This window comes from Cavia porcellus, unplaced genomic scaffold, assembly GCF_034190915.1.
Source record: "Cavia porcellus strain 051 isolate PalLab524CR breed Dunkin Hartley unplaced genomic scaffold, mCavPor4.1 scaffold_27, whole genome shotgun sequence".
NCBI lineage: Eukaryota > Metazoa > Chordata > Mammalia > Rodentia > Caviidae > Cavia > Cavia porcellus.
Window position 1 is genome coordinate 14,445,492 of NW_026947510.1, and position 24,098 is coordinate 14,469,589.

The 24,098-nt window shown below is 37.7% G+C and overlaps 1 protein-coding gene across 13 annotated transcripts in view; it reads right to left on the reverse strand.

The window, feature by feature from the left end:
- Nebl (nebulette) overlaps positions 1-24,098 on the reverse strand; it is a 381,690-nt gene that overhangs the window by 39,283 nt on the left and 318,309 nt on the right. For 11 of the 13 annotated variants that reach the window (XM_063237899.1, XM_063237898.1, XM_063237897.1 and 8 more), the window contains 7 exons: positions 17,944-18,054; positions 17,689-17,799; positions 15,688-15,792; positions 13,839-13,931; positions 7,740-7,832; positions 4,894-4,986; positions 3,610-3,702 (listed from right to left, as the gene is read on the reverse strand). The exons of the other annotated variants lie outside the window; for them this stretch is intronic. In XM_063237899.1, coding sequence (XP_063093969.1) covers positions 3,610-3,702; positions 4,894-4,986; positions 7,740-7,832; positions 13,839-13,931; positions 15,688-15,792; positions 17,689-17,799; positions 17,944-18,054 — 699 coding nt within the window. The remainder of the gene's footprint in view (positions 1-3,609; positions 3,703-4,893; positions 4,987-7,739; positions 7,833-13,838; positions 13,932-15,687; positions 15,793-17,688; positions 17,800-17,943; positions 18,055-24,098) is intronic. 13 annotated transcript variants of the gene reach the window in all.

Genomic DNA, 24,098 nt, shown 5'->3' on the forward strand with positions numbered 1-24,098 from the left:
GTTTAAATTGTCATTGTTTGCAAATGACATGATACTTCACATAGAAGACCCCCTAAACTCCATTGAAAGACTCTTAGATATAATAAATAAATTCAGTAATGTAGCTGGATACAAAATCAATACTCAGAAACCAATAGCATTCCTATACACTAACAACAAAATCACTGGGAGAAAAAATAAGAGAAGCCACACTCTTCACACTAGCAAGCAAGAAAAATGAAATATTTAGGAATTACTCTTTCAAAAGAAGTGAAAGACCTATACAGGGAAACTTATAATACACTGAAAGAAGAAACTGAAGATGATCTCAGAAAATGGAAAGACATCCCATGCTCATGGATAGAAAGAACAAACATTGTGAAAATGGCCATTCTCCCTAAACTGTTATACAGATTCAATGCAATCCCAATAAAAATACCATCAACATACCTTATAGATCTAGAGAAATCACTCCTAAAATTAATCTGGAACCAAAAGAGCCCTAGAATAGCAAAGGCAAAGCAGGAGGCATCACAATCCCTGACTTGAAGTTATACTACAAAGCAACCATAGTAAAATCAACATGGTACTGGAATCAAAACAGAGCCGAAGATCAATAGAATAGATTAGAAGATACAACCACAACTACAAACACACTCAACCACCTTATCTTTGATAAAGGAGCCAAGCAGGTTCACTGGAAGAACAACAGTCTCTTTAATAAATGGTGTTGGAAAAACTGGCTCTCCATTTGCCGAAAACTAAAACTAGACCCATGTCTATCACCATGTACTAAATTAAAATCTAAATGAATCAAAGATCTTAATATTAAAACAGAAACACTAAATCTATTGGAAGACAAATTAGGTAGAAACCTTGAAGACATAGGGGTAGGTAGAGAATTCATGAACAGGACACTCAAACTGCACGGGAAATACTTCCCAGAATCAATAATTGGGACTACCTCTTATTAAAAAGTTTCTGCAAGTCAAAAAAAAATCTCCAGCATAGTGAAAAGAAAACCCACAAACTGGAAAAAGATCTTGGTGAACTCCCCCTCAGACAAGGGACTTTTGTCTAAAACATATAAAGAATGAAAAAAACTCAGATCCCCAAAATTCAAAGACCCAATCCAAAAATGGGCATCTGAGATGAATACACACTTCTCAGATGAAGAAATACAAATGGCAAATAAATACATGAAAAAAATGTTCATCATCATTGGTCATTAGGGAAATGCAAATTAAAACCACACTGAGATTCCATCTCACTCCTGAAAGAAAGGCCAGGATCAAGAAAACTAACAACAACAAATGCTGGAGAGGCTGTGGGGAAAAAGGAACTCTCCTACACTGTTGGTGGGAGTGTAGACTGGTACAACCTTTGTGGAGGTCAGTCTGGAGATTGCTCAAAAAGCTGGGATTGGAAGTCCCATTTATTCCAGCTATTTCACTTCTAGGCATATTCCCAGAAGAACTGAAAGCATCATATCATAGTGATATATGCGCACCTATGTTTACAACAGCACAATTTTTAATTGTCAGATCTTGGAAACAACCCAAGTGTCCATCAACTGAGGAATGGATAAAAAATTATGGTATTTCTATACAATGGAGTACTACTCAGCTATAAAGGAGGATCAAATTGAGATATTTATCAATTAATGGGCACAGCTTGAAACCATACTCATAAGTGAAATAAATCAAACTCGCATCTGTGAATACTGAATAGTTTCCCTAGTGTAGGAAATGATTCAAATATATAAAAGTATGTGGTAACCATGATTCCCCATTATGTGGCCTTAAAGCCTTATAAAGTTTTCACTCATTAATTGGAATGGCTTTATTCTGGGCTGTTTGATACTATTGCCTGTGATGCAATGAACAGCTAACTTGAAGAAAATAAGACATCATAATAGCTAGTGCTGATTTAATACCATCTAGTTTTAAAGCCCCACCAAACTATGGCTCTTCTGTCTCCATTGATTTTATCATATTGTATCTTGCTGGATTTTATTATATGTGATAGTATAAACAAAAATTGTTATAGGCAAAGAGGTAATATAGAAACCATTGTTCGTTTTTCTGTTAGCTGGTTCTAAATACTCTACAATGTTTTCATCCACTTGAATGGTTTTACACTGTCTTGATATGTTTGATGCTATAGTATACGAAGTTATATTCAAATATTTCAAGGAAAAAGACACTATGGTAACTACTATTAAGTCGGGTTATTTGGTGGTGAAGCACTAGGTTGCTGAAACTGTCATGCTTTAACCTGTATTGCTATGTTGTTATTCCCTCTTTTATCTCAATCTCTCCCTTATTCTTTAAAAAAATTATTTAATTATTTTTTATTACTTTTTTAAACTAAGGGGAAAAATAAAAAAATTAGCAGGATATAATATAGTAACTTTTTTGATTTCCTATTAACTTGATTTGAAGTCCTGTAATACTCCCACTATCTTGTTTTGACTGATTAGACTCTGTTCCATTCTGTATGATAGTATCAAGTATCAGAGTATAGGCAACTACTTTGAAGGCAGTAAGATTCACTATGATGCCCATTCTGGTTTGACTATTATCCTCTTTTGAAGTTCTGTAATGTTTGCAATATTTAGGTTTTGCTGGTCTTGTTCTCTACTGTTTTGTTCAACTGTATAATACCTAATGAGATAGACAATTCTTCTTAAGGAAGCATTGTTGATAGCCTTGTACTCTATTTTTACATCATGTGCTATGTTTGTCCCTGGTTTTGACTGACAGCTTTGTTTCATCATGTTTGATTTTATTCTCTTCCAAAAAAAAAAAAAGTAATAAGATCTATGGGAGCAATAAAACCCAAAATGTGTAAATTTTGTTGTAATAAAGAGGAAAAAAAAGTGCCCTAAAGAATACAACAGCAAGTGTGTTTAGGTGTCTTAAGTAGATGACCATATTAATGTTTTTGAATGGATTACTGAACACAACTGTTTGCAGTCTCACTGTTTGAATGTTCACTTTGTATGCTTTGATCCTGTGACCTGAACCACTGTCTCTAAGATGATAGTGTGTAATCTATTAACTGGTGATATCTTACTTTTTTTTTTTTTGTAGTTCTGTATTACTTGTACCCTTACACTGTTTTGTTTTGTTCTGTTTTTTGTCTCTTTTTCCTTTTAAATAAAAAAAAGAATACCCTGACGTGTACCATGACTAACTTTTATGAGGAACTCAATTCTATATCATATTTTGTTTTTCTCCTCTAAATCCTGACATTGGATTAATGACTCATTTCCTATTTTGTTTTGCAAAGGAAGTTTTACAAGTCATGTTCAATGAAACTCAGGAATAAAATGACAATTATTTAACTTATGTACCAAAGAGACTTCATCATTTTCAAAAATACTGGCTAAAGTAACACAAGTCATTGCTTAAATAAACTTTAAATGTATCAGTCACATCTGGACCCTCTGAAGGGATGCAGAATAATATAAATTTATACAGTGGTAACTTTGGGAAATCATCTGAAATAACACATGTATTTACTGAAAATATCACAGGTTTATTCTCATAAAGGAAAAACAGGACTACAAGTGTATTATAAAGGGCACGTCCTTTGTGATTGTCCAAAATAAATAAAACCACTTGCCGAGCTAATGTTTTCCTGATTCTTCTTCACTCTTTCCATTTCAGGAGTTATACTTAAAGCTGTAGCTCGTCCCAGCTGACCTTTATAATAAACCTATCATCGCAGAAAACGAAAGGTAGAGAACTATGAATCAATTCAACCAAATAAGAACCTCACAGTATTTATTTTTAAAAAGTTATCCAAGGAAGGGAAACTGTTTTAAAAAGAGGACACTTTGGGAGGTCCAATCATATTTAAAATGTTTGTATCTTACAGCATCTACTTCATTTCATCCCAGAACAATGTCTTTTTCTGAATCTCTGCAGATGTTCTCAAATGTCCGGGTGTACTGTCGATAAACCTGTAGAAAGCCTTCACTGCAGAGGAATATGAGGAGAAACGCCTTCACAGATATTACTCACAGGCCCTCTTGTTCATAGAGGGAAACCGCACAGCTGTAGTTTCTTAGTAATTAGCTGTGACAGAACTATTTTAAATGGTGACCACAGTCCCCGCAAAGCCACCAGCATGCTTCTCACCACTCATTCCTCTTTCTTTGTAAGTGTGTTCATTTTTGAGAGCAACAGAGTCTCAGCATGACTTTAGAGCCACTGGGAAAAGATGACATCTACTCCTCCAAAACAAATTGTTGGAAAAAGTAACAAATGATAATCTGCATGTACTTCATAAACTGGCCAAATGAAATATTTGAAGCACAAGTGATTCCTTTGAAATGAATAAATTTTCAAATAAACAACCCAATCTGTATGTTAATGATTGCCAAAAAGGAGTCACAACAAATTGCACCCGGGATTATGTAAACAAAAGAATTATAGCAAGCACAGGTCAGTGTCTAGGAACAAACTGACAACCTCCATCCAGTACCCATAAATTGGCTCTGCTTCTTCATATAAGCTATTTAACCACATAAACATTGCCCAGAAATATAGTAATCATCACTGTGGGTGGGAGGCAGGGTTGGGAGGCACTGGGGAACAAGAACACCTGCACTTTCCTACTCTAGAAAGCAGAGTAGGAAAGCTTGGTTGGAGGATCCCAAAGACAGAGGCTTCCCAGGGGGCACCAAGCAGTTATCAGCTCTAAGATAGACAAAAGGCTGTAGGGAAAACAATCCCTAAGGTGCGAGCTGGGAACCTGGCAATTCCCAACACCCCAGATGCTTATTAATCAAGTGAGGTCAGAAATATGGACTCGCACTTGAGGAAATGTTGTAAAACAATCCCTGCCTCTACATACTGACTCTACATTTGCTAGCAACAGAAAAAGTTACTAAGATGAGCACACATTGCTGATATTCTTCTGGTTTGCTTTCACTCTCTTCAGCTCTGGGGGGTCAGAAATGGGCGTTGCCTGTTTAATCTCTTCTTTGTATTTGACCTATGGAGGACAAAAAGAATTTTAGCAGACAGCAGAGCAGACGTGAGTTTAAAAAAAAAAAAAAAAAAAAAAAAACACAAAATGTGAGCCTCATTCTCTTGTATACATTTTATCACAATAGCTCTACATCAATCTTCCTATTGGTATCAACACCTAGATTTTGATTATTCTGATTTAACAAATGTTAACTGTTGATTGTGCTGTTTAAAAAAGAGTATTCAGCTGTTTAACGTTCAACTTGCAAATTACACAAATAACCTACAACAGAAATCTATCGAAGTATGCTGAAAACAAATAGCAGAACCAATCATGAGGATGAAACTATAATAAAATCCACATGGCAGTCCAGGAGGTCTTGTTTCCGCCCTCTGACCCTAGGGCTGCACTTTCCAAAGGTCTGTGACTTCTTTCACCTTCCAGGGACATTAACGGGTAAGCAATGTGGAGCGGATCCTCTCCTCCATCTGGAAGGAACGGCTCCTAAGTTTCTTTCTTTTTTTTCTTTTTTTTAATTTAAGAGAAAAAAACACATAGAAAAGAAAAACAAAAAGCAAAAGAAACAAACAAACCCAAAACAATAACAATATAGGTTTTCAAAACAAGTTGATAGGAATTTAACAATGATTGTAATATTGCATATTGTTACCTTCAAAAGAGTTGCTTAGAATACCAGATACAGACATGTAAAATTGATCTAATCATATGAGTATTAACTGTTCATTTCCAACAACTAATACAATTAGTAGTGTAGTCATCTTAGCTGTCTTATGTATATAGATAAAAATTTATGTCTTTTTCCTTTTCCCTTCCTCCTTTTGCCTTTCCCCTATCCCAGTTACTTTTCCTCTTTGAGCAGTTTCTTACCCTTGCACAATATTTATTGTAGATTTTGGATCATATTTGCTCTGTCAGATTCTTACACTAGGGAGCCAATATGGTATTCACACATATGTGTTTAATTTATTTCACTTATGAGTATGATCTCAAATTGTATCCATTTACTTAAAAAAGGCTCATGCAACTTTCTTTACACCTGAGTAGTACACCATTATACAAACATACCACATCTTTTTTATCCATTCTTCAACTGATAGGCACTTGGGTTGTTTCCAAGATTTGGCTATTACAAATTGTGCACATATATCACTGTAGTATGATACTTTGAATTCTTCTGGGAAAATGCCCAGAAGCAGGATTTATTCTTAAGTTTTAAAGACTTTCAAAATTAACTGTTTTGGAAGAAAAGATTTTATTTATTTATTTTTTAAAGCTGTATAATGAATCAACACCATATGCGAGCCTCAGGGAAAGAGCTACACACCAGCCCCTTCCAGTGCTGGAGCTGGGAAACAAGAAGACCCAACCATCCTGCCCCCTCACCCAATGAGTGACCAGCTGATCTGGAGAAACACAGGCTGTGATGATAGCTGCTGAGGCAGAATACAGTTTAACGCTTGTAGTGTTTAATGTTTCACTGGCTTTGCAGGTCTAAAGCCAGTAATCTGCTCATCTGGTCAGATGGTAACAATGCGCATCTAGGGGGGATCTCCTTCTGAGGTTGGTAGCCATTGTCAATTCCCTATCATCTTATCTTGAAGTCCTGAATCATTTTCATTGTTTTATTGGGTTGATTTTTATTTTGTTTTATTTTGCTATATCCAATGGCATGGATAGCTATTTCAAAGGTAACAAGATACACTACGGTAGCCATTTTGGATTTACTATTGTCTTGTTCTGAAGTCTTTTATTGTATTTATTGTTTTGTTTTTACTGGTTTTGTTCTGTTCTGTTTTGTTTGATTTTTACTATGTCTGAAGGTATCTGCAGCTATTTTGAAGATAGCAAGGGGCATTATGGGAATCAGTGTTGATTTCGTATTGTTTTGAAGCTCTGTGTCGGTTTGTTTTGGTTGGCTTTATTCTGGTTTGTTTCGGTTGCCTTTATTCTGTTTTGTCTTGCTTGGTTTTATTCTCTTTAAAATAAAAAAGAAAAGAAAAGAAAAAGCTCCATAAAAGAGTCACAAAATGAGAAAAATAACTGTCTGGGAACAGCATAAAATAATTTCATGATTCCAGGAGGCCTGAGTCAAATCCCAGCTCTACCCTTACCAGTTGTGGATTCCTGGCATTTGCTGTGACTGTGTTACCCACACTGACCCAGGAGAGATGAGCAGAATTGAACTTGGGGGTTCATACAAAACGAGCACTAAGCCCAGCGCCTCGTAGAAGTGCACGTAATTATTAACTAGCATGGCTTTTTTAGCAATACATCATTGATTCATTAATGTTTTCCATTTTATTTATAAGGTTCTTTTTCAGATGCTACGTATCTTCAAATGCCAATCAAGCCAGATCTTCTCTTGTCCTATTCCAACAAATACTTTTTTTTCTGCCTCAATGGGTAAGAGATTCCTCTCTCTAGATTCTAATCTGAACATACTTCTAGAAGTTTACCAATAAACTATGAGGTTCATGAGGCCAGAATGGGTCTTTGTCCACTTTTTGTCCCAATGACCATCTAGACAATACCTGACCATGTAGGTGCTCATGGAAGAACTTCTGAATACATGGCTAAGCCATAGCAACCACTGTCACAGACTCCTGGGCCAGAGTGATTAGTCACAGGTCTTGCTCTTCAATAAGTGAATACCAAAAGGAGGATTCAGATTTCTGGAGGTTTTACAGCTTATCGAAAAGCATTTTTAAAAACTAAAAATGTACAATTTTAGGTAAAATTTTAAAAAATGTACTTGCCGCACTCAGCTGCTCCTGGTTTCTCCTCACTCTCTCTATCTCTGGGGTCATGCTTACCGGTGTGGCCTTATAGTTTTGTTCTTTATACTGGAGCTGGGGGACAAGATGGGAGGAAGGCTGGAGTTATAAGAAATGAACATTACTGACACATGGGAATAGATGGAAAGAAATGTCACATGGCCACAGAGCGGTCATCAGCGGAATATACACTAGGATTTAACAATGGAATATGGATGGCAAATAGATTTCATCTTCCCAGGGACACCAATGGCTCAGCTTGTCCTTGTCAAGTGTTTAAATGATACCCTCCATGGTTATTTTTCAAACTGCGTCATTTGTTGGTGGCCTCGCTGAGTTTGAGCTTAACAGTCATAAAGAACTATCCCCTCTGTGAATTCCCTTCTTAGAATTGAAGCAGTGTTTGTTAAATTATCATTTTATAGATAAAATAATTTTTCTCTCTTATAATTGGGAAGAAGAGTTAGCTCTGCCTCCAACTCAGTAGCACTTTATCACCGTTAAAGATACCATGAAGCTCAGTGTTTCTCTAAGTTCCAGCCCTGGAGTGCCTGCCCTCTGACCCAGAATTACGGACATTCCCAGCCTATGCACCGAGTGTCCTTTTTAGCCAAAGAGAATCACACTCCGCGGTTTGTAGTTGGCTTTCCCAGAGAGTGAGAGAGTGGAGTGAGAAAGTGATTCCACTTAGGAGCACTGGACCTGGAGAAAGAGTATGGCATGTGGCCAAGTCTGTCAAATCAACTTAGATGAGCAAAAGTAGAGCTACAGTCAAAGTCCCACTGCAAGGAACTTCGCAGGGCGAACACAATCATGCTTTTTTTTTTTTTTAGAATTTTTAGAATTCAAACTTGATGTTAAGGACTTGCAAATAACATGGACTTGAAATGCATGTTCTTAGTAGTAAATATGCAAATGAAGAGAGGCCTGGAAAATGAACAGGAAGGGATGGGCTTCTTTCTAGGTAAGCTCCACCTTGAATGAGAGACTTTCTTTGTGCAATGGTATGTCAAATTTGAGAGACCAGGTAAATTGTTTGCAGGTTTATTTATTTAGTTTAGGTGTACTCGAGATTAAACTCAGTATCTTCACACTGAGCTACATCCTCAGCCCTTTTTTTTAATGTTTAATTTATTTTGAGACAAGGTCTCAATAGGTCACTGAATTGCGCAGACTGGGCTCAAACTTGCAATTCGCCTGCATCAGCCTCCCAGAGTTCTAGAATTATAGGCATAAGCCATGATACCCAGTTTAGAGAGATTCTTGTTGTAAGGCTTGATTCAAACATGACTCTCTCAGTATCTAACCTGTCTGCCAGCAGAGGTATTATTCTCAGCTCAGCATCAGTGCTCTGGGCAAGCACGGGATGTCATACCAGAGAGAAGATGGAGCATGGAATCTTCCAAAACACCAAGATATCTGAAGACACCCAAACACTGACACTGGACACCCCAAGGGCATTGCCCATTGAGGCATAAAACATCCAGGGAAGTTTGACCATTAAGCTTTACTGAGATCCTCCCACCGAATGTCCCTTTGCCTTCTTTCAAGCCCTATTAAAAAAAAAAAAGCCTGCTTCTCTTTGCTCCCTACAGATGAACTTTTCGCTCTCTGTCTGCCTGCACTCAGGCACAATGAATTCCACACCATGTTGCCTTTACACAAATCCAGTAGTCTTAGCTAGTCTCTGCCTTGTGCCATTCTTTACCCTTGTGACTGAGATGACTGAGTTAAAGTGAGGAGAAATTTCAATTTAATCACTAGTGGAAGCAAGACACAAGGAAAGATTTGTGTTGTGGCTTGTGTCTAGATGTCCCCCCAAAGCCACATGCAGTCATATGGCTTTTTCAGAGGTGGCTGAATTTAGAGGGTGTAATGGTAGGATTAAGAGTATGATTACTAAATCAGTCCACTGATTGGTTTGGCCCTGCTCTAATCCCAGAAGTCTGTATAAGGTAAGTGGGGCAGAAAGATGGTTTAAGGTCTCTTGTTATTTTGCTGTCTTCTGCCATTATGAATGGTTGCCCTTCTGCCATGTGCCACCCTGCCTTGGAGCCACCCAGTTATGAGCTGAAAGGTCTACAAACTTGAGCTAAATAAACCTTTCCTCCCTCAACTTCAGGTGTTGAGCACTTTTGTCTCAGTAATGAGAAAAGCAGCTAAGACAATTCTCTAGTGAGAACTCAGAAGGAGAAATCTTGAATGGCATCACTGATAGCGAAAATCTTGTAACCAGTTTTTAGCAGATATAAACCTGGGGCCATCAATTTGAAAGACAGAATCTTCATATCATGCAATACTCCACTCACAGACCCCTACAGGAAATGTCTCTTTCACACTCTAAGCCCTGTTTTATAGATGAGGATTTGGAGTTTCCAGAGGTTGGTGGCTTAGAAAGATTAAACAAGGAAGGCCCGGGGACCACAGCAACCAACAGTTGAGGATATATACTACTTTCCACCACTCCACTGTTTTCAAAAGTTCCCATATTTCTGCCATTGGCACACTGAATTCCATGTGCTACAACAGATGGGCTGTTATTTAACCTTTTCATTAAATGAACTATTATTTTCACAGAGTTATTTCAATGAAGTACAAATTTCCACCCCATTGAAGCCTAGTAACCTTTCTTATAAAAGAAGACATACATTAAAACAATGAAATCACTAAGTCAAGGACTGAGCACTGACAGGGCCACGTCTTCTCAAACATCCTAGTGGTGAGCCTGAGGGACTCCACACTACACCTTTTTGATCTGTGTCTCAGCTTCCCACACTATCATCTCCTGCCACCTCTCCCCAGGTACTCATCACATAAATCTTTTCCTTCTGAGCAGGCTGTGGATCCTGCACATATTCAGTTCGCTCTGCCAGGAAAGTCCTTCCTCATAAAATTCAACCCAAGCGATTATGAATCCCTCAAGACCTAATGCCCATGTTACTCCTCCAGTTCTCTTCCTCTTCCCCAGCACAGCCATTCTCTGCCATTAAACCACAGCACTTCACAACAGGTAATAGTACTTGTAACTAAACAAGTGCTTGTAGCAAGATACAAACTTGAAAAATACTTCAAAAAGCACAGAGAACACTGCTAACTACTGTAATGGCACTTAAACAATGCATGACAGTTACTCATTCCATGTCTGTTTCTCCTGGAGATCTTGAGAATGCTCACAGGCACAAACACTACAGTTTTTAATTCTTCTAAGAACAAGGAGAGAGTAGACATTCAACAACAAATACCCATGAAGCACTGGCTGGGTGTAATGGAGAAGAACATAAATAAAGACGGGTGAGACATCTCCACATACAAGGACGACCCTTACAGTGGTCTCCACTGTAATGGGATTTTACCTGGGCAACTGCCCTCCTATCATATTGGTATTCACTAAAATAGAAAAAAACGCCTAAGGAAAAATTATCATATTACTGATATTCCTCGGTTTTGTCTAATTCTCTATAGCTTTGGAGGATCATAAAAAGCTGTTGCATGTTTAATCTCTTCTTTGTATTTCACTTCAATAGTTTATAAAAATACGTTAACTATAGCCTACTTACAGCTTTTAATGTTATGAATTCCTTCATTAGTAACTATTGCATAATGAAAATTTTAAAATGCTAACACTGATTTTCCTTCAATGGGAACAAAATTTATTTTTTCTGATGCTTTCAGGATTTCTTTATCCTGAAGTGCAAATAAATTTGTATCTATTCACCTGCTCATAACTAGAAGAGAAATTTAATTAAAGTAAGCAAATGTTGCCTATTATGAACATAGATTTCATCATTAGGCAAATGCATAAAAAACCTTGGATATCCTCTTAAAGTAATGGTTTGTTTCCTATCTGAAAAGCAGTTTCTATTAATATATTAATTAGGGACAAAAGTCACAAATTGAAATAATCATACATTCATGGGACTGTTGTTTGTCTCAGCATACACCAATCATCTATAATAAGAAAAGAAATTGGAGTGACCACAAATAAGAGAAAGGTGGATTTGGGAAAAATGGACTGAAAGTACAGTCCGCACATCCCGACCACTGCATGGAAGGTGCACACTACAGTCACAAGTGTCTTCAACCCACACAACCCTGCTAGGTAGAGCAGAGCATTCCTGTGTCCCGGCGCCCACTCCACCCTGACCTCCCTGTAAGTCTGTTTAGAGGAAGATCAACTGGACAAGTGACCATGCCACCACACTGTCACACACAGGATCAGACAAGAAGCAGCTCTTTGGCTTTTCCACATAATTAATGAGGTCATCATTTCAGGTGGTTTGCTCACACATCTACAACTCACAGAAGATCCCCTCAGAGAAAAAAGCACACATACTAGACTTAATGGGCACATGCTAAAATTTAGCAAAGACTTAAATCTGCATGTTTTAGAAATCACTTGAAAATGCTTACAATGAGTAACGCTGACATCTACACTGCTTGTCATAAAGCCTCAACATCTCAGATATCAACTACACCTCAAGAACTGAGAGTTTAATATAAGTAACAATGCCAGGGCTGTACTAGTCCGCATCCAGAATAGTTAAATTGAAACTGAGACAGGGTTCCTCTAAATAAAACTCCAAACCAGCTCTCAGCAGAGAGAGCTAATAGCAGAACGGCCTGTTCCCAGACGTGGAAAATGCCGAGATGTTTAAATGTTAGCAAATCACTTCTTGGTTTGACAGATCTGCCTAATCTTCAAAAGGGCAACTTTCCATTTGAATACTAAACAGGCATTTATGGTTGACCCTCAAAGATACAGAACTGGGCATTTACTGTTTGCTAGAAGAGGCTGTAGGATGCTGGGAGAAAAAATGGTATGCTGGGCTGCTTTGTGTGATTTTCCTCGGGTAGGAGGCACAAGATGATTAAAGATGAACATTTGTGTTTTTCAAAAATCCTGAACTAATCAAGATGGTCCAGTTATTTCAGTGTAGGCTGCAGAAATGCACACTGTAGAGCATTTATATCTAAGAGATGGAACATTTATATACTGACAGGTATGTTTCAAATATTATCACTCAGAAGTGAAAGAAACAAACAGAACTCATAATTTTACACTGCAGAACATTTATGTACTGACAGATATGTTTCAAATATTATCACTTGGAACTGAAGGAAACAAACAAATTCTTGTAATTTCATTTTAAACCATTTTACTGTAGCATCACCTGGCCCCACCTGCACGTCTCCATAAATGCAGGCATACACTCATTTTCGCAAGAGGCCATCAGGGTTGGCCTCAGAGGAGCAGCTTGAGCAGTTCTACTTGCATCCCCTGAAGGAAAGCTCTGGAAAGTACTGTCTCCATGGGCGACGGGATGAGATAGGTCAGGGCGGAGATTTAAGGAAGAATCATTTTCACTTCCTCAACAAGAAAGGATTCTAAACACATATGGAAGAGCAGCTATTGGTATGGAGAACAGTGTGAAGCCTTGAATTGAAGGACTGTTCTTTCTAACCTTAACCCCCTCTTCTACCCTTCCCTCAGTTCAAAAGTAACTAAAGAGTAGGTTATCTTACAATTTCTAGTAAAAACATGCATTTTTCATCGATGAAAGAAGTAAATGATAAATGGGGACAGAAAACAGAAATATAAGAAGGAATACATCTAAGAGAAACCTCAGCAATGTAACCGATACAGGGTAAAAGTGAATTGCTACTATATATTTTTTAAGTCTATAACTTTCCTTTAAGCCACCAAATAAATGTTCTGGGGCCTTTGATCATTCTATCAGGGTAAAGTTGTCTCCATGTTGCAGAAAGGCACTAAATGTATCCTTTTCCTGCAAAATTTAATACAGTTAAAATTCTATTCAAAAAGATGAAACCTAACCCTAGATTTCATTCAAATGGCCTGCGTCTTCTTTTCTCTGATACAGCAAAATGAAATGTTGCTTCAAGTTCATAAGGCAGAAGGCTATAGTTTTCGTTCTGAAAGTCAGATCTTTGATTTCTGATGAAGTCCTATTACAGTAAATTGAAGAATGAAAGAAAAGGGGAGCCTGTTGAGTAAAGAAGAACATTTCCTGAGCTCCCGTTTGCTCTGGAAAAGAGTAATTAATGTGAAGGAGAACTTACTGAACTAATATTTTGCTGATTTTTCTTCACTCGTTCAATCTCTGGAGTCTCTTTTACTGCTGTGCCAGCTCCTACTTCCTTTTTATAGAATACCTTTATTATAAGAGAAGAAAAAGAACTATAAGCTTATTAGAATTCAAGTCCTAGATCCGGCAGTTATAAAAGGCCATCTCTCAGGTTGTATAGTAATGTGAATACTGCTTCTATTTATGATTACCAACATTATGTGAATCAATGAAATAGTTCATTATGATCATAAATGTCTAACTTTGGTTTCATATCCCCAAAACATACAAGTAACCCTCTAATGGTGGCTCTAAATCTTGACCAACACCTTAGTAGGCTGTAGGTCATTCGCTTTTAGAATATAAATTGCCAAACTAGAGTTTCATTCTTTAAATATACATATATGTCACATGTGAGTAGAGAAAAATCAAAGCACATATTACAAAAGCTCACTAAGAAATTAACATTTAATTTGAAAATAACATGAAATTTTCAGCAACTGCTATTCTAAATGCAAAGATGCCTTCTTGCCCACGAAAACATTGGCTCTATTATCAATATCAACATTAATTCAAAGTTTATTTTCCTCATTCGGTTCCCCTAGCCCTTCTCTCTCCAGGCCTATCAACACCGTCTGTGCCTTTCAAACACAAAGTGAAATAAAAGTCGGAAGCAGGCTCCAGCAAAAGAAAAGGGATTTGGGAAAAAGCAGGTGAGGACAGAATGACTCCACCTCAGGACACTGGGTGATCCCGTGGGCCCCAGTGCAGGTGGAAGAGAAATGTCTTCCTCAGCAGGCTAAAATCAGGGACATCACAGATCACAGGCATCAAGAGCCAAACAACCTCTTTTTTTAACCCTTTCAGAGAGAATTTTCCATTTCTCAGCACAGCCTGGCCCCCTGGTCGAGGTCGAAGAGCTGCCTGACCAACACACCTGAGAGCCTGGGCTTGCTAATTCATCAGGAAGGAGAAAACACTCCTGAAGCCCTTGCTTCATAGAATTTATATTTTTAGTTAGACATTTGTTTCACTGTAAATGACCAGGCCAATTCTATATTATGATATTGACTCATGATCCATTTTTATAATTTTAAAACAGAATTCAAGGTTATGCACCCATTATTCCTCAAAATAAAAATACGAAACTTTAGGACTTAGCTATGAACTTATAAATCTGTAGACATGTTATCTACACGGATACTCAAAGAGCAGGAAGAAAATGATTTCATATGAATTCCTCCATTTTCAAAGTAAAATCTGTGTAGGAGGTTAGGACTTCTTCCATGAGTTAAGCTTTAATATTCAGCTAATTATCACTTGTATCTAATGTACAGTTTGAATTTGTAACTCCAAACAATGATGACAAACTAATTCAAGAGAATATTTGGAACTTTTATCGTTTTGAAGAAATAAACATAATATACCTGGCAGAATATTCAAACAATCAGCAAAATGTCAGATAAGGAGGGAGGAAACCCATTCCTTACAAAACATAAAATTTTAAGGAAGTAATAGGAAGGGGAAAAAATCATTTTTCAGGCATCCCTATTCAAAACCCAAACTCTGAAAATATTTTTTCAAAAACAAATTCAAAATTTTGTATGTGGCATTCAGTTACCACACTTGGAAAATTCCATACCTGAGCTCATGTGATGGACGTCAGTGAATACACAGCTGTACCTAAACTACTGCTCGAACTTACTTTCCATTTATGGGTATAATGTGTATATGAAACACAAATAGCTCACTCTGTATGTATGAAAATACTGCAAAACCTAAAACCTCCAAAATGCACGGTGCCCAGCGTGACCTAAAAGGGATACTCTGTACCGCCTACTCACCGTACTAATGTTTCGTTGAGTCGTCTTAATTCTCTGAATTTCAGGAGTATCTGCCACGGTGGAATAGTTAGAAAGCATTTTCTCTGCTTCACCTTTATACTTTTTCTAAAAATATAAACAGTTGATATGAATTGGGGAGGTAAGAGGAGGCAGAGGGACAGAATGGCACTGGCCCTGCCAACCCTAGCGCACCACACAGCTCTAAGTCGTGCCTCCCAAGTCAGACTTGTTCATGCAACAGGAAAGCCAACAGCAGCAAGAAGACAGTCCAGCCAGGCAGCCTCTGCTCTGCTCAAACTTACTGGCACCTCGGTCCACCCAGACACTCCGGGTGATCTCTATGTGTCTCCTAACTGTAGGATCTACTCTGACGGGTGGGGTTCAGGACCTTTTTCAAATGGCCCAGCAGCACTGCTGAAGTAACCTGACCCTATACCTACTATTTATGCTTTTTGTTACTAATTTATGTAAAGATGTGTTTAGTTAAGGTAACAGTGTCAGCATTTTTGCAAATGAGATACAAATATTTCAATTTTCTATCTACTATAATAATGACAAAACCTGAACAATAGCTTATACATAGTACTAATGCATATTTAGAATGTAAGTATTGTCCTAAATACTTTGCACACATTAACTTATTTAATCAATCCCCTAATCATACCCGTCTTATAGAAGGGGAAACTGAGACCCCAGCTACTAAATGTCAGAGCTACGATTTGAACTAGGCACCCTGGCTAGTGAAGTTAACATGACAGAATTCTGTGCTTGGAAGGAAAACACCTGCTCTCCGTGTGAAAATGCAGCACAGCATCAGGACATCCTCTCCAGTATTCCACTGTCTCCTCCGGCATTAAAACCCCAAAAAGTCAGATGTACCCTAAGAGTCACACTCGAACACTCCACATGTGACATTTCCACCCTGCCATCTTGACACTCCCATTGAATCTGAGATGTTTAGACTTTTACTTAGGTTTTAACCAGAATTCTAACAAATGTGATGAGATTTTGTCAAAAATTATTCTCGGCATAAATTCTATTAATCAAATTTAATCTCTTGCTCTATTTTCTATAACTAATTTCTTTTTGTTTTCATTCTCCTTTACTATTTTTTCCATTAAGATTCATTCTTTTCTACGTCATTTTTACGGCAAAAATAGTATTCACTAATGAAAGTTTTTGCCCAAATCAATATAGAAGTAACCTCTTTTTTCTGCAAAAAATTTTCTTTTGAGATCATTATTTCTCTCAGCTTTTTCAAGACACTATGTGACAGGCATGTACTTGTGAGATATAAATTTTACTATAAAAAAGCTCTTCCTTCACTTTTAGTTAACATTCAATTTCACCTCACATTTTGTGCAGGTTTAGCCACTACTATTTTATTCAGAGCTGATTATTCTAACAACAATATTCATTATGAAGTGGTCAAGAGTCAAATCTTTGGAATTTTTTTTCTGGACTATGATCAGAGAACATTCAAGCCAAGAATGTAATGAAGTCAAAAATTTAAAAAGAAGGTCAAATGTCTTTGTACTCAAAACAAAGGGACTCAAAAAGGGGGCCTCTGGCACAGTATAATGTCTGCTGAATTGAATTGAATCTATAGCAGGTGTCCTTTTAATTAATAAATTTAATCATTTGAACAACGGTTTCTTAATAATAGAATGTACTGACTTTGGATGCAATGTCTTCAAAAATAAAATAAATCACAGCAGCACACAAAACACAGGGATTGGATATTAGAAACCAAAGTATAAATAATTTAAAGAGGAAAAATATCACCAATAGAAAAGTAGGAAGATAGATTTTTCACAAATGAAAAGGAAACCAAGAGACAGAGGAAGACTGGAGGGGAAGACGGGAATGTGCTGAGGATTAAGATGTTTTATGTCCATGTCCCAACTCTTCACAAGGAGTGTCATTATCATGTACTGCAGACACGTTAATAAAAAACTTTTAAAGAGTACATTATTCTAAACACCTACAACTTCTACCCACCTGGCTGTAGATTTCAGATGCCCTCTTGGCTCGAAGCATATCTGGGATATCCATGTTCACTTGCATTCCTTTTCCCTTAATTTCATTTTCTAAGTCTTTCTTATACTGTTTCTAAAAGAGTAGAAAATGATCATGGTGACTGCTTCACCTTTAAGAGCAATGTAGACATCTACGTTTTTCAGCAGCAAAGGCCTTCCTGTGGAAGGCCCATTTATACTCTCTGGACAGGACTCCCGGTATGTGTGAGGCTCTCACCTGGCTGGCCATCTCGGATGCTCGCTTAGCTCTCTGGACTTCGAGAGTGTCTGGACTGACCTGCATTCCTTTCCCTTTAACTTCAATCTCCAGGTCTCTTTTGTAGTCTTTCTGCAAAAAATGAAACACTCTGTTAGTGCCCTGTAATCACTTAGAATCTCGCTGAAAAGCTATGCTGTCATTTGAAGGTGAGGACCAGTTTATCTGAATTAACTTGGATACTTTATTTCTTTTATTTTATTAGAATGAGAGTTTTAACTTTTTGTAGAAATATGACATGGAGAGAATTAGTCATAAGTAAGGAGGAAGATTTTGTCTACAAATCTGAATTAAGAGAGAGAATAGAACAGGGGGGTGTTATATAACAATATAATAAACTCCATAAATTACTGGTTAACATACAACTCAGTTGAAAAATGTTAACAAAAAGTCATTGAAATTTGTTGCTTTTCACAGTGGTTGCAACTCACTGCTCCCCACTCCAAACCAGTCTGCTTGAATGAGTTTGGCCCAATTCTCTGGGCCCTGTAAGACTTAAGATGATTATAATCCATCCCTGGCTCTGAGTGACTGGTTCAGGGATAGGCACATTTATTTTTCTACAGAAGATCACAGACATCCTCTTTCCTTCTGGACATGAACAAAGAAGGATACAGCCAAGCGGCTGCTGAAACTTTCTTTACAAACAGAATAAAACTTCCCTTACAAATGAAAGTCAGAGCATCTCTTAATGCAGGGGATACATTCTGAAAAATATGTTACTCTGAAATTTTGTTCCTGGGTGAACACCTTAGAGTGTATTCACAAAAATTTCCACAGGATTGCTCACTACCCACCCAGATAATGTGGCATATATGGATCTAGTCTGTTGCTCGCAGGACCAGGCTAAGCCAAACAATGCAAGGTCAAATCAAGCACAGGAGAACACAATGCAATCAGAAGACTTGGTAACCATAGGATATATGAGGCTGCTGCCAGAATAACATGTTATTCTATAGTAAATTGCTTTTTTAATAAATAGAAAGAATACACAATTGATAAGAAGTATGGTAAACACACAGACCAGTTTAAAGACACTTCCGTTCGTTTTCAAGAATTATAGACTGAACATAATGGTATGTGTTATACTTTTATGTAACTGGCAAGGCAATGGGTTGTTTACACCAGCACAACTGCAAATATGTTGCACTGCAACATTAGGATGGCTGTGGTGTTGCTAGGTAGTGGGAATTTTGCAGCTTTATTACAATCTTAAGGGCTCACCATCAAATGTGCGGTTTTTCATTGACCAAAAGTCATTATGTCGTGCATGACTGTATTTGGGCCTTTAATGAAGCCAGGGCTAAGAATTTTTCTACTGTTCAGTCATAAAAACAATAAGTTATCTGCTTTTTTAAAAGACAGCTTGGGGGCTGGGGATTTAGCTCAGCGGCATAAGTGCCTGCCTTGCAAGCAGGAAGTCGTGAGTTCGATCCCCGGTACCGATAAAAAGGAAAAAGACAAAAAAAAAAAAAAAAAAAAAAGACAGCTTGATTTGGACCACCTGTTGCCAAATAGTCAAAATTACAGGCAGGCACACATACCCTAAGGGATCTGGGCACATTTTAAAATTGATAACAGGGGGCTGGGGATTTAGCTCAGCGGCATAAGCACCTGCCTTGCAAGCAGGCAGTCGTGAGTTCGATCCCTGGTACCAATAAAAACGAAAAAGACAAAAAAAAAATTAATAATAAAAGTCAGCAAGCAATTTATATTTGTGCATTTTCTGTAAGTCATTCCTTTAAAAATTACAGAATATGAACTACATTACATTTCTTCTGACAATAATGTTGTATATTTACACACTTAGGATTGGTAGATTCTCTGGTATAAGGTAAATGCTGGTTCGCTTATTTGTGCTGTTCTGAATAATCCTTTTAAAGCCATTTAAAAACTTCAAATAAGTTGAAAACAAAATTCACAATCGTAGAGAAATTTTCCCTTATCTGTTCATAACTTGGCTTGTTTTTGTTTGTTTAGGTTTTTGTTGTTGTTGTTTAGTACCAGGGATCGAACTCATGACCTCACACTTGCCAAGCAGGCACTTGTACCGCTGAGCTAAACCCCCAGCCCTACTTGGCTTGTTTTTAGTAGATTACACACTCTCAGTTGCACTCTGCTAATTAAAAGGTCAAGCAATAATGTTTAACTACCAAAAATAATATTCCATTATTATAGTGTCTGATAAAAGCACTCTGTTTTCAGTAGATCTATATACAGCCCTAAAACAACACACTTAATTTGAAGACTAATGTACGTAGAACCTGAGGCACTGGTTAAAAACTACCACCAAGATTCCATGGTAGAAATATGTCACTCAATTTTGTGATATGAATTGTCGTATCTAAAAGCGTTCTAAAGCATACAGACTACATCAGACACCAATTATATCAGGTATTTGTTATTGCTACATAATAAGACATGCCCTTCTGTGTTTGAAGAGAACAAATCCTAATGCACAAGAGTACTGATAGCCTTTGTCCATGTCAAATTGCTAATGTCGCCTGGCCAAGCCCAAAGATGCAGGAAGGTTTGACTAGTGGGGGAATCAGCAGCATAACCATATACAGTCACACCTCAAATTAAGCTTATGAACTTAATTTGTTTTACAAACTTAATTTGTTTTACAAGGTGGGGAGATGGCTGAGTTTGTGTTTGTGTGTAGATGATGACTGTGGTCATGTTTATCACATGATGCGGAGTTTTCGGACAAAAGCAAAATTTTGCCCAACATGTTTGTTTGTGAATTGAATTATTTGCAAAAGGAAGCATTCATGCGGTGAGGTGTTACTGTACTTACTATATTAACCTTACTTGAAAAATAAGCTTTGGATATTAAAAAATAAAACACACGAAGTCCCAAACTTTGGTTGAAAGAAATTTAAAGCATTTTAATTTAGCAAAACTGGATATGACTATGATTATTTGCCAATCAGATATTCAGATTCTATAGATAGTAGCATCACCAATATTGGCTTGAGTTATACGTAACCCTAATACAACTGCCTCCCCTAAACCTATTTGCCCCTCGGTTTTCAGGAACAAAATTTGCACTATTTTCCTTATATCTGTCCTAAACAACAAAGAGAAATCTAAATCACCATATTATGGAACAAACAAATTAATTAACATAGTAATGAAAGCTCTGAATGCCGGCTTCCATGAAAGGCATGTATTTTAACAGTCTATTTCTAGGTAAAAGGGTAAAATATCTACTGTTTTCATGTTCCTTTTTCTAGGGAAAGGATACTTTCAACTGGCTTCCACTCTCATTCCATGAGGATCACTTTGAAAGCTTCTCTTCCAGCCCTGAAGCCCCCCGCCATTCTGCTACCCCATGCGCCAATTCAGTAACGTGAAGTGGTATTGGACAGTCCCTCCTTCTCACAATAAAAACTTTCAGACAATTCTGTGATTATGGTTGCTGGGTTCAAATATGCATATTAAAAGGGTAAGAATGCAAAGAGTATTCTGGGTAGGGAACCACTGCAATGATCCTGGTGATGGAGGTGGCAGTTTAGACTAGATTGAAGAAGAGATGGATTCAGAACACCATTATGGGGCTACAGAATAACACTTGGTACTGACAAGAATCAAAGTGATTTAACTGATGGGGTCGAGAAAACAAACTGGGAATGGGTGATAAACAGTGAAGATCTCATGGTACATCTTCCACCTGGACACGCAAGGTAAATGGTGACTCATCAAACTGAATTGTAGAACACAGCTTTATTTTTTCATTACTGTTTCTGTAAGAATGAGGTTAGCCCCTATATAGTGACATAGAGCAGCCTCATAATATTAAGTGAGGAGAAAAAAAACCACAAAACAATATATGATCATATGTAAGTTTTTTTAAAGGCTACATGTGTACATTTATGTATATCAAAACAGATACGAAAGGCTCCAAAACTTACAAAAATGGTTCTTTCCTAGGAAGAGAACAGAATCAAAGAGGGGCAGCAGGGAGTTTTCAAGTCTATTCAGCTCTTCCTGCTGTTCATGCCTGGCTGCCACTTCAAAACAGAACCCTTATTGGTTAGGAATTCCTGCCATTTCTAGTTCCTCTGTCTAAACCAATCACAAGGACCTCATTGTCCAGCCAGTGCCCAGCCCTGGGAATCAGGCAGCTCCCACATAGCAATTCCCCAGGCAGTGAGTCAGCTATCTCTGGCCCATAGACTCCCTGGGAAGCAGCCAATAATGAGGCAGGTCTTCCTAATCCTAAAACTCACAGAAGAGCTCTAAATAGTCCCATGGAAACCCCACCTAACGATCTTTGAGGTGCCTAACTCTCATCCCTTAACCTGCACTTCAAATTTCTCTCCACAAACACTGCTCACAAAAACACCTCATCCAAAACAGTCTCCCTTCTATGATTCTCTTCTCCTCTCAGAATCTCTGGGGAAGTGAAGGAGGTTTAGAGCCAGTAGTAGGATATTTCTTTAGAACAACACACATACATTCCAACTTCTGTAATTTTGTTAGGTGATATCTACCATATCTCAGCATCAAGACAAAACTTCTAAATTAATAGGATTTACACATATTGCATAAAGCAAAAATGATGCTGGATGAATAAACACAGTCATTGGGGATGACTAATGTCTCCGCCCTAACTGCTGACCCTAGTGACTCCAGGAGATGAAGTCAACAGAGGGTATTTTAAGAACTTGCAGTCACACAGAAATGGCAACTGTTCTCATGTGTCTCAACATGTGGTTTTCGAGTTCTCAGTAAGTGGGAAACACAGCTATGCCAAGCACACCATGATCCATTCTAAAGAAAACACAGTATGAAAACATTTATCATGACCTACATTAACACAAGGCTTGTTGTATTGGGGAATAAAGTATGTAGGAGTATGTTGCGTGTATGCATGCACGTGTGTGTATTCTATTAAAATGCCTTTCCTCAAGCCTTCTTTGATGTATTTAAAGAATATGAGCAATGCAAAAACTATAAATTTTCAAATAAACACAACAGCTTTTGAAATGGTTTCCATTACTAACTGTCAAACCAGCCAGAGAACTTTGAGAATTCCATACACTAATTAAGTTGCTAATATGATTTGTTAAGTTTCAAAGCAGAAATTTAAGATCTCAAAATCTTAACTCTACATACTCACCTCACTGGCTATCTCAGTAGCTTTTTAGGCACGCTGCATTTCCAGGGCATCGGTGCCAACTTGCATTCCCTTCCCTTTAATTACTGACTCCAGGTCCTTCCTGTATCCTTGCTAAAGATACCATTTTACAACACTCACACATTCCACAGACAAACAAGTACCTACAGTCTCTGATAGTAAAAAATAGCCAAACATTTAAAAAAGGACAGCACACAGTCTAGTTTGTGCTCTGACTGATCACCTAGAACTAAATACTCTGCGTTGCATAGAAGTAAATAGTGCTATTCTTACTGAAGCAGGATGTATAAGCTCTGAAGATTCTCAGTGTCAAAAAGGTAATTACCAGGTGAGAATCTTCACAGAAGATTGTTCTGGGGATGGGTGGACAAGAACATGGGTGGAAGTGGATTGCTGATGTAGAAAGAGAGCCGACTTTGGAGCCAGAACACTCAATAGCTGTGTGACCCTGGGAATGTTTCTTATCATTTCTGGGTTGCTCATCTCTAAAGCAGGGATGGTAATAGATTCATGCAGAGTCCATTATGAAAATCTGTGAGTTCACACACAGCACAGAGCCGAGCACACATATCAACAGCGAGAGCTTTCGTTGGTCTCTCATCACTATGCCCCCGCACCCTTTCAGGTCTTTCTATTAAGGACCAATTTTTTGTGGCTCCTATTGTCATATTGCCACTCAACTGCTCTGCCATTAGTACAATTTTTCCAAATATTACTGACAAGTTATTACAAGACAAAACTGGGACTAGATTGCACTCAAACTTGCAATCCTTCTTGCTTCAGTCTCCCAAAGGGCTGGGAATACAGGCATGTACCACGCCACCAGGCTTTTCCCATGTTTTTCTAATTCCACTAAAATGCTTTAAAAATCATTTATTTAAAGAGTATAAATATAGCCAAGATTAATATGTTTTTAATTACATGTAAATGTAGACTATTTTGTACCTGGGACACTGTTAGGTAACATAGG